Raw genomic sequence first — 10,707 nt, forward strand, 5'->3', positions numbered from 1 at the left:
TCTGAGCTTGGTGCCACTTCCCAGTAGCAGACCCTGGCTGGGTGTTTTGTCCCTCTCTGCAGCAAACCTCTCCTGTGGCAGAGGAAGCTGAGGCCTGTGTGTTAAGATTCCACCTTTCCCTTAGGAGATGTTTGTCTTGGGTTCAAAGACCAACTTGGCACCTCTCTTCTGGTGTTTGCGTCAGCATAACCTACGGGCAAAGCATGAGGAGAATTTGGGAGAGCATGTGCATCAAACCTTGGATGTTAACCCAAGGGGCTACCTAGTCCATAGCACCGTGTGGTACTAAGAGGTTGCAGGACTTCTGACATGGCTAGAAGTTACCCCAGGCAGCGTGAGCACTGTGGTGTGCACTGCTGTGGGTAGGAAAAGTGCTCTTGGGTTTAAGTAACAGACAGAGGCTGGGAAGAGGCTGCTTCTATATGAAAGGGTGTAATAATCCCGTGGTTTTCTTCGCCTCTCTGTTGCAGCAGACTAATTGCTGATTGGACTTGATGAGCATAAAATCCTGAGCCTGCTGGATTCCCCAACCCTTCTGCTTTCCACCATGGACCAGGATTACGAGAGACGTCTCTTACGCCAAATCAACATACAGAATGAGAACACGATGCCTTGTGTGAGTACAGATGGGCTCTGCTGAGTGCTCTTGGTCTGACTAGGGAGTTTTCTTGCCTGTGACTGCCTTCACTTGAGCTTTTAAAAGACATGGGATCTCTTTGAAGCAAACCGTAGTGTTCTGTTGGGCTGTGAGCAGGTGTGAGTTCCTGAGCTGTTCTAGAACAACCAAAGCACTTCAACAACAAGGAGTTAAGAAACTGCTCCACCTTCCTCGGGTCTGCTGTGACAGAGTCGCTTTGAGAGGGAGCGCTGAGGAAGAGGCTGTTCTGCTTCTCTTGACAGATATTCCCTTGACAGTTGGACTCTGACGTGCTCAATGGTTCTGTGAAGGGGATAAACTAGTGCTTGGCTCTTCTCCTTTGGCGTAGTCAGCTTTGACAAGACCCTGTTGATGTTTTTCAGACCCCTGCTGCGATCAACACTTGTTCTCATATGTGTCTTTTTAATTCAGGTAGCAGAGATGAGAAGAACCCTGACGCCTTCCAATTCTCCCATGTCTTCTCCCAGTAAGCATGGTGACAGATTCATTCCCTCAAGAGCTGGGGCCAACTGGAGTATCAACTTCCACAGAATAAATGTAAGTTTTCCTCCCCTCTCCTGCAGCGCAGCCTTGGGAGTGAGGAAAGGGCTGAATGATTGCTCTACTTGTCTTCTGCTGCCCTGAAAGAGTTCCTTTGAGTGCATGTCTTCAGACAGGCTGCCCCTGTGGTCCAGGAGACTTCTTCACTTGCTGTTTTACCACGTGTCATGATGTTTGTGTGTGGTGAAAGTGTGTTTCTCTCTCTCAGGAAAATGAAAAATCGCCAAGTCAGAACAGAAAAGCAAAGGATGCTACATCAGACAATGGCAAAGGTGAGGCCACACTTGTACCGTGCTCAGCTTTTGCTCCAAGCTCTGTTGGCATGTTTGGAAATTGAGGGAACACTGATACTTCAGTGCTTATGGAAAAACTCATGATGATGTGTTAGGAAATGCCCTCATCACAAGAGTGAATCCCGGGTCAGCCTCAAAGGCTCCTGACAAGCGTCTGGGAAGCGTGAGGCTGTTTGTATCTCTTGATTGTTGTGCCTTGGAAGCACTTTCCTGATGGATTGGGAGGAGGGGGAGCTTGCTGCTAATTTTGATTCCAAACTGTGGCTCCAGGCTTAGTAAGAGGCCCTGTGAATGTACAAGTGTGATCCTGCTGCTCCCTGTGGAGCTGTTTGCTGCCGCCCAGCTCCCCGCCTAAGCACACATTTGGGTTCACAGATGGCCTTGCCTACTCTGCCTTGTTGAAGAACGAGCTCTTAGGAGCAGGGATTGAGAAGGTGCAAGACCCACAGACAGAAGACAGGAGGCTGCAGCCATCCACCCCAGAGAAGAAGTCTCTCTTCACTGTAAGTGGGTTACGTGGTGTTAAAACCAACAGAGGTTTCATGTGTGTGTCACTGGAGCAAAGCACCTGGTTCTGCCAAGCTGCTGGGGCCAGTGAGGTAGTGCTGTGCCTTGCCTGAGATAAGCTGTTGATAACAAAATTGGGTGGCCTGCAAGGAGAACAGAAGGATCTGCAGCAAGCTACATACTTCCTATTTCTGTGCTGGCCCGAAAGCTGAGTTGGAACCAAGCGTTTTTGGGCAGTGTGGTAAATGACCAAATCAAACTTCAGGACTTAGCAGAGATGAGGTTTTTTTGTGTGGTTCTGGAGCACCTGGGAAAGGGAGGAACTGGAAAGTCTGGAAAATCTGGCTGTGGCTGTTGGAGTTAGCCAGGCATCGGGCACCAGTGTGTCCGATGGGGCTCTTACTGGATGTGTTTTCTTTATGCAGTATTCGCTCAGCACAAAACGTTCTAGTCCAGATGATGGCAACGAGGTCTCACCGTATTCCCTGTCTCCTGTCAGCAACAAAAGGTAATACTGATTCTCCACAGACAGTGAGAAGGGAAGGCTTGGGACAGAGGAGTCACTGTGTTCTCTAGGGCTTTTTATTAAGGCACCAAGAAGTGGTTTTAAGAATCTGAGGAAATAGTAAGTAGGGACAGTCAAGTTAGAAGAAGCTCTGCAGGTGCCCATCATGCCTAGATCTGTCTTGGCCACCTTGCAGTAGTCAGTTTTACCTCTTTGCTCACCAGCTCCTTTATAGCAGCAGAATCTAATTCTTTCCAGTCTGGAAAGAATGTTGCAGCCTCTCTATGTGTTTCTGTAGACATGCAGGTATGCTTTGAAGAGTGGCTACATCTGTTGTGTACCATCTGCTGCCACGTGTAAGATCCTGTCATTGTTTTTATGTCTGTTTTTGTAAACAGTCAGAAGCTGCTCAGATCACCTCGAAAACCTACTCGGAAAATCTCCAAGATTCCTTTCAAAGTGTTGGATGCCCCAGAGCTGCAGGATGACTTCTACCTGAACCTGGTGGACTGGTCCTCTCTGAACGTCCTCAGCGTTGGCCTTGGGACTTGTGTTTACTTGTGGAGCGCTTGTACGAGCCAGGTAAATGAGCATCTGTGTCAGGAGAGTGAGGCAGCCGTTGCTGTAGCATCTTCCAGAGCTACAGGAGGTGCTGTGTCAGGGCTCCAGCACTCACAGTGCTCTGCCCCAAACTAGGTACTAGTCAGTGAGACAGTTAAGAGTGTAGTTTGACAACAGCAAGTGTTCCTTAACTCCATTCTGTCCTGCTCCCAAGGTAACCCGGCTGTGTGATCTGTCTGTGGAAGGAGATTCTGTAACATCTGTGGGCTGGTCAGAACGGGTCAGTATGACATTGTCAATCTCAGTAGCTGAAAAACTCGTAATTTAGACCCTCTCCTGGTAGCTGTTTAGCTCTTCCTTACAGCTTTCATTTCTAAGGTTGTTTTTCCTGTATTTTCCCAAACTCCCTGTATGCATCACAAATCAAATGTGGTTTCCTGTCCTCGCTGCTTTTCGTGCTAAATGAGAGGAGATAGAAAGCAGCCTCTTGTATCTTGAGGTTCTCGAGGTATTTGCAAAGAGGTGTGGGAGGCAGAAAGAGCCTGTTGGCTTCTCTGGTTCTTGACAATAAAATGCTACAATAAATATATTCCAGCCAGGCTGCTTGGCACTCTCAGTAGGGAAAAGATGTGAGATGGAAGAGCTTGGGATGCTTTCCATTTTGTGGGATTTATCTCAAGTCTTTTCCTCAGCTTCTAGCTTTTGTTTACATCTGTCTGTACTTACTGGCTTTACTGATTGTGGTCTTCTGTTTCTCTAGGGGAACTTGGTAGCTGTTGGCACTCACAAGGGCTTTGTACAGATCTGGGATGCAGCTGCAGGAAAAAAGCTCTCCATGCTGGAGGGACACACAGCCAGAGTTGGTAAGGAGGTGGGAGGCAGAGGTTTCACATGTTTTGTTTCTTCATGATTGAACTTTCTCCTTCTGTGTGAGGGATTTGCTTGAAATAAGAGAACTCAACCAGAATTGATACTGCTATGTCTCCCAGTCTTCAAAATGTCATCACGGTGGTGTTCTGACCTGGGGTGTGGTGGTGGTGGAGTTTTGCAGCTGCTGTTTCTGCCATCTCTGAGGCATTTTAGGTTTGGTTGCAACACTTTTTTCACTGCCACTGGCTTCCTGTGTTAGCCCTGCAGGCAGGCAGCTCTGCACTGAGATTTCCAGTTCCCCTATTCTGTGGGGGCTGTTTTCTTTGCTCAGAGGTGCTGTGAATCTGAAAGCTGGAGTGAGATTTGGGAAGTCAAGGCACTCTCCAAGTTCTATTTCTGTGCTTTATTGCACCATGAAATGGGATGAGTGATACCTTCAGGAAGCTTGTGCAGGTTAATCTTCCTTTGTACTCTGAGGACTTCAGAGGGATGTAAGGGAGGTTCCATCAGCACTGATTTTTCTTTATCTTTTTAAAACCTTGGCAACTGGGGGGTCTGTTCTGCCTCCCTGCTCCTGCAGGGCTCCCACAACGTGCTCTCTCTGCATTCCAGGTGCCTTAGCATGGAATGCTGACCAGCTATCTTCTGGGAGTCGAGACCGGATGATCCTTCAGAGGGACATCCGCACACCCCCGCTGCAGTCTGAGCGGCGGCTCCAGGGCCACAGGCAGGAGGTCTGTGGGCTCAAATGGTCTACAGACCACCAGCTCCTGGCCTCTGGAGGGAACGACAACAAGGTATGGTACTGCCAAGGAGCCAGGTAAGGCTCAGGGTCTCTACAACTTCACCAAGAAACAGCGGACCCCTTTCCTTTAAGGATATATGTCCTCTCTGAAAGGGGTTTTTGTTTCAGTTGTTGGATTGTGTCCAAACAAATCATGCTGAGCCTCTCCTCAGCCTCCTCTCTCTAATAAAATTAACAAGGCAAATTTAATTTTGCCTCTGTATTTGGCTAATTAAATCTAGAGCTTGACTCAGGGGTTTGAGTGCAACAGAGCTACTGGTGAGCTGTGCTTCCTGATTTTATTTAGGTAGAATATAGTCAAGTTTATTGCAGTAATGTTTATCTATGCAGAAGGAAACTAAGTTTAGAGCTGTAGAAGTTTTAATACCTATGATGCAGGCTTGTAGTTCACTGAGCACCATATGGAAGAAGCATCTGTTGTGGAGAAGCAGTGCACAGAGCCCTTTGGAGCGGGTTGCTAGGTAGTGCATTTGCCCAGTGCCTGTGTGACAGCGTGGTTGTACCCAGTTCCTCCTGCTCAGAATAACTTCTAATGAACCTGAGCATATTTCTAAATGTGTTCTGGAATAATACACCCATAAAGACAAAAGAAGGCTTTGAGTCATGTTTAGTGATGGCATGTCTTTGGCTTCCTAAGCTTACCTTAAACCCTCAGCACTCATCCTGAGAGACAGACTCACTTGGAGCATTGAAGCTGAGCTGCTGTGGTCCTTACTAGCAAAAATAGTGCAGGGCTGAGCTGCTAATGCAGGTGCCCAGAAAAGCTGTGGCTGCCCCATCGCTGACAGTGTTCAAGGCCAGGTTGGACACAGGGGCTTGAAGCAACCTGCTCTAGTGGAAGGTGTCCTTGCCGGTGGCAGGAGTTGGAGCTGGAGGAGCATTAAGGTCCCTTCCAACCCAAACCAGGCTGGGATTCTGTGACCGTGGCCCTCAGAACGGCTCCTCAGCTGAGGTGGTGGCAGGGTAGGACTGGCTCCAGGGCTGCCAAGTGCAGAGTGGAGATGCATGTGCTTGGGCAAGGCTGTGGGAAACCATCTTGTTGCTCAACTGCCCTCATCGGTCCCAGTGCAACATCGTGGTTTGTCGTGTGCCCTTAACACCCACTGCAGTGCAAGTTTGATCACGTCTCTCCTCTCTGCCAGCTCCTTGTCTGGAATCACTCCAGCCTGAGTCCTGTCCAACAGTACACCGAGCATTTGGCAGCAGTAAAAGCTATTGCCTGGTCTCCACACCAACATGGGCTCCTCGCCTCTGGCGGAGGCACCGCTGACCGCTGCATACGCTTCTGGAACACGCTCACGGGGCAGCCCTTGCAGTGCATTGACACCGGGTCACAAGTGTGCAACCTGGCCTGGTCCAAACATGCCAACGAGCTGGTAAGTTCCTTCCTGTGCAGTCCTGCTGCTGAGCTGTCTCCTGTTGGGAAGCTTGATGCACGTTTGCCTCTCCCCTTCCAGGTGAGTACCCACGGCTACTCACAGAACCAGATCCTCGTCTGGAAATACCCCTCCTTAACTCAAGTAGCGAAGCTCACGGGGCACTCGTACCGAGTCTTGTATCTGGTGAGTGATGGCCACGTCTCTGAAAACCTCTTTAACTTCTGTAGCTGCTTTATCTGGCTGCAGATAAAGCATCTCGCTGGGGCTCCTCTCTGTGCTGGAGGTGAGACCCAAAGCCCCAGTGCCAGTGGCACCGTAAGCTGCCTGTAGTCTACGTGGAGATATGAATGCTGCCCTGTGAGCAATGGAAAATGTTTTGGATCTGGTTTCCTTGCCTGCAAGGGTTACTTTCATTTGCTGCTATGGAAATGTGAGGTTTTATTAATGAATAGCAAAGCCTGCCAAAACTCTTCTAAGGAAGCAGAAGCATCTCTTTTTGTTCCCTTAAGACTCGTACGCTTTTTCACTGGTGCCTGCCAGCAGGGGAAGAATTTGATGCTTTCAGTCTTCCTAATTTGTCATTAAAATGCTTGGTGTAGTTAATCCCCATCGATCCCATACCTGCTTTGTTACTGTTACACGGGGCTTTCGGTGCTGGATTCATAACAGAGATGATAAATAGGCAAATACTGTTTTCTGAGGTGGATTCCAACCAAAGTGACTAATAGAGCTGGCAAATGCCAGTCCTATCACACTTCCTGCCCTAACACATATTTAGAATGTGGGGAGGAGTTGCCTTAATTACAAATGGCTTGGAGTTCCTAACACAAGAATCCTTTTTATGATAATTCTACCCGTGTGTTCCATAGCTGCATAAATAACATGCAAGTGCTTGAACTGGCACCTACTGAGACTGAACACAGCACCTGAAAGCAGAGGTAGTTATTTGGTTTCTCACCAAGTAGAAAGGAGAGTTAAATCTCTCTTGCATTCCAATGAAGATTTGTTTTCAACCTCAAAAATGAAGCAGATGCTAAAGGTTGCTCTCTCTTGGCCGTAGGCAATGTCCCCTGATGGGGAGGCCATAGTCACAGGAGCCGGAGACGAAACCCTGCGCTTCTGGAACGTCTTCAGCAAAACTCGCTCGACAAAGGTGAAGATGTGTGTTGTGTGCATGGCTGCAGCTCTATCCTGCCTTTGGGGGTCAGTTCAGGCCAAGCTTACTCTGTTCCGCTGCCTTGCCTCTGATCTTGACACCATATCCTGCACATTGAGGGCTGGATGCTGTGAAGGGTTAGGCTTTGCTGAGATATAAAGGTTGCCTCTGTGTGCCCGAGGCAGAGGGACAGGACATCCTTCTGGCTGTTACAGGGCTGCTGAACACAGCAGCGTTTTGGGGAGCTCACCCTCAGCCCACCATCTTCCCTCCCAGCATGCTGTGATGAGTTGGCCTGGTCCTCAGGGATCATTATTCCCTGGCTCCTTCCAAAGCTCCTTAAAATGGTGGCGTGGATGGGAATAGGGCCGTGGGTGCTGCAGCTGACAACACACCTTCCCCGAAAGTGTTGTGCCAGAGCTGTGAGAGCTTTGCTGGGTGTCTGCCAGAGGCAGTTGGGGATGTCAGAGAGCAGGACTGAGCTGGGGGAGCTGGTGGTGGTCACTGGGGTACAGCTGCCTGCAGAGCTGTGGGAATGGCTCACTTACCTGCTGTGCTTCTTGTTATGGGAATGTTGATGGTGGTGGACTGTGCTGAGCTCAGCTTGTGCCCCGAGCTGGTAATACCTCACCAGAGCAGCAGCTGTTTCATTGCAAACCCAAAAGGGCAGATGGAATAGTGCTGCAGTACTTAGCCCCTGCCTTGTCTTCTCTTGTTAGGAGTCAGTATCCGTTCTCAACCTCTTCACCAGGATACGATAAACCCCCCGGGCTGCGACCCAGGAGGCTGCAGTCTGCCATACCAGGATGAAACCACTACCTTGGTGTGCATGGACCCCCAAAACGATCCACCAGAAGGGGAGGGAGTGCCAATGGGACTGGAGGACGGACCCAAGAGATGCTAATTAAATACATGCTTATGAACCATGCTGGGCAGTATTTGGGATGGGGTTGGGGAGGGGAGGGAACTGCCAAAGGTTTATGGATTCATCCTTCATAAAAGGGTGCAAGAGAAATGTTAAACCCGCATCCTCCAACCCTCACGTTGTGTACTGGAGAAACCACGTGTGACATGGACCATTGAGATGGAACCAGCTGCTGTTTTGTCCCCTCCTGGGAGAGACCAGAGCATCTTTGCCTCTGTAGGAACGGCTTTAACGTGCTGCTCTGGGTCCTGCTGCCTTTGGATGACATCGGTGGAGGTGGGAGCCAGCCAGACCAGTTCAACACCGCTCATGCGCAAGGGCTGGATTCCAGGCTCGTCGCCTGGCACCCCCCTTACAGGAAGAACCTGGAGAACTGTTTCTTTCCCTGTGCTCTCCGGGGCTGCTGTGACTCGATACGATCATTCCAGCTTGTGTTTTTCTTTGTTTCAGGCATGCTTGACAGCTGCCTTCAAACCAACCATTTGGGGGGCTCAGCTTTGGAGGAGACTTGAAGAGGCTCCATCATGGAGGGAGCATATTCAGAAAGTGCTGAAATTGCTGTTGCATGTTCTGGGCTGATCCTTTTAGTTAACAGAGAGAAAAACCAGTGGCTTGAAGAAACCTAACCAATAACCACTGTGCACGTGGAGCTCCCCACAGTGCTGTTTGTGGCAGGCTGGTTGCTCTGGAGTCTTCCTGAGGACAAAAGCAGTTGAGATGTGTCTGTGAAGCAAAACCACTCGTGTGGATCTGGGTTGTTTTGGAGAGAGCAATGGCCTCTTCTGGCTGGAAGCGGGGGAATAACCCCACGTCTGAACAAGAACAGGGGTTCTTTTTCTAAAGCAAGAAGTGTTGCTTTATTTTCTAACCCCCCAGGTCAAAGCCAGGGACCTACTGTTGGGGTTTTGGGGGGTTGTTGTGGGGGTTTAAGTTGTATGAGAAGAGAGTGCCCACTGGTGAGCCTGGGGTGAGCCATGGGCTGTGCTGCAAAGCACTTGTGTGTCTGTGTTGCTTTTAATTTAAAGAGAATCTGTTGTGCCTGCAGCAGTGTGTTCCCCTCTCGCTCTGCCCATGTGCCAATGCTCTCCCTGCCACACCGGGATGGATGCAAGTGCTGTTTTATCTTCCCAGTTGGATTTTCCTGGCTGTGTATATAGACCTTGACCTGTTCTCTGTAGATTGCATAGGTGATAACGTTTCTCTCTTCCTTTTCCTTCTTCTGCACTGGGCTGTAGTAGGGATGTGATTGTCTCTTCCCCAGTGCCACCAGTATCCTTGGTGTAGGAAGGATGTGTAGGAAGCTCCACACGGAGAAGGGCAGCGAGGTGCTGCTCTGTTCACTGCAGCCTTGACTATGGGTGCCATTCACCAGTGCCTGGATCAGGCTTTTGGTGCTCCCTTTGCACGTCACAGGTACGTGTGAGGCCCTCGTGTGCCAGGCTGGCAGCACCCAGTCTCCACAGCCCAACCTGGCAGCCACCTTGTGGTCTTACAGCCTCTCCTGCCTCCAGAATGTCATGTCAAAGTGATTTCGGACCCACCTTTTCAACACAATGACTTTAGTGTAGTGCTGGGGCATGGGGCTTGGTTTCAAAACCATCCCATGGCCTCCCAGCCCCTCTCTTGTTGTGTGGTACATTCACAGGCACTGTTAAAACTTCCAGCGTGTGGAAGGAGCACTCAAAGCACTGAGGAGGAGTTAAAATTAACTCGGTGAGCAGGTTTGAAGCCCATGCAGCAAGACATGGGCTGCCCCAAGCTTCTCTCCTGTTTGATGTCACCCTGTTGGGCAGCAGTTGGGCCTGGGGGGTGTTTGCACCAGGGCTGGAGGTGGTTGTAGCTGTTGCTGTGGATTTTCATGTCTGTTGTGGGTTCCCTTCTGCTGAAATCCCAACATTCAGGTGGCTTCATGTGTTCTGGAGCAGGAGGGAGCCGAGCCTGGTGGGATGCTGCCGAGAGGGAACAGCCACTTGTGTGTCTGTCCCTGCATCAGGCTCTTCTCTCATCAGGGACTTCCACATCCCACGTCTCACTCTGGAGCTGCACTGGGAGCAGGTTGGCTCCTCTCCTCCTGCTGTTCCCATGGACCTGGCACAACCTCCTTCCCACCAGAGGTGCTTCCTTGGGGCTTGGGATGCTGTTGTGTGTTCCATGTGTGCACAGGCTGAGGGCAGAGCAAAGGGGCCTCCTTGAGTCTGGGTTGTGAAGTCTTGGCCGTGGGGCATTGTTATATGTAAGGTGGGGACAAACCCCACAGCGAGCACGTTGTGACTTGTCTGTGTAAAACAATCTAACTGGCATTAAACAAGGTGTGGATTTATGGCTCAGGATGGCTCCACTTCTGCTTTTCCAGGAGGAGGTGAGGGGGTCAAGGGCTTTGCCTGTGGTTTATTGCTCCCGAGTGCCTGTGTTTGCTTCCCAGCACAGCCCCAACCTTGGTGTGGGGCAGCTCTGGGTATGGAGCTGGGACAGAGCAGTCCCTGAGGCCTGTGGCTGTGCCTCAGTTTC

At 50.2% G+C, this 10,707-nt stretch overlaps 1 protein-coding gene across 4 annotated transcripts; it reads left to right on the forward strand.

Moving 5' to 3' along the window:
• Nucleotides 1-467: 467 nt before the first annotated feature.
• FZR1 (fizzy/cell division cycle 20 related 1 (Drosophila)) lies at nucleotides 468-8,035 on the forward strand. Of its 4 annotated transcripts, none has more exons than XM_010016465.1 (13): nucleotides 468-616; nucleotides 1,070-1,195; nucleotides 1,407-1,470; nucleotides 1,867-1,994; nucleotides 2,424-2,506; nucleotides 2,902-3,085; nucleotides 3,279-3,344; nucleotides 3,825-3,927; nucleotides 4,547-4,731; nucleotides 5,882-6,115; nucleotides 6,197-6,301; nucleotides 7,179-7,271; nucleotides 7,994-8,035. In XM_010016465.1, the coding sequence occupies exons 1-13, from the start codon at nucleotides 548-550 to the stop codon at nucleotides 8,033-8,035; spliced, it is 1,482 nt and encodes a 493-aa protein (XP_010014767.1). In that variant the 5' UTR covers nucleotides 468-547. The 4 variants fall into 4 exon arrangements, with proteins under 4 accessions (XP_010014767.1, XP_010014766.1, XP_010014768.1 ...); XM_010016464.1 differs by having other exon boundaries at nucleotides 548-620; nucleotides 1,074-1,195; nucleotides 7,179-7,283; nucleotides 7,997-8,035; XM_010016466.1 differs by having other exon boundaries at nucleotides 548-620; nucleotides 1,074-1,195.
• Nucleotides 8,036-10,707: the final 2,672 nt, after the last annotated feature.

This window comes from Nestor notabilis, unplaced genomic scaffold (genome assembly GCF_000696875.1).
Source record: "Nestor notabilis isolate BGI_N333 unplaced genomic scaffold, ASM69687v1 scaffold16666, whole genome shotgun sequence".
NCBI classification, from domain to species: domain Eukaryota; kingdom Metazoa; phylum Chordata; class Aves; order Psittaciformes; family Psittacidae; genus Nestor; species Nestor notabilis.

What these genes read in the sequence shown, in the direction of transcription:
- FZR1 (XM_010016464.1), top strand. Translation starts at nt 548, where the DNA reads ATGGACCAGGATTACGAGAGACGTCTCTTACGCCAAATCAACATACAG. An exon ending in GAACACGATGCCTTGTGTGA is followed by an intron (nt 621 to 1,073) that starts GTACAGATGGGC and finishes TAATTCAGGTAG; the next exon opens with CAGAGATGAGAAGAACCCTG. An exon ending in CCAAACATGCCAACGAGCTG is followed by an intron (nt 6,116 to 6,196) that starts GTAAGTTCCTTC and finishes CTCCCCTTCCAG; the next exon opens with GTGAGTACCCACGGCTACTC.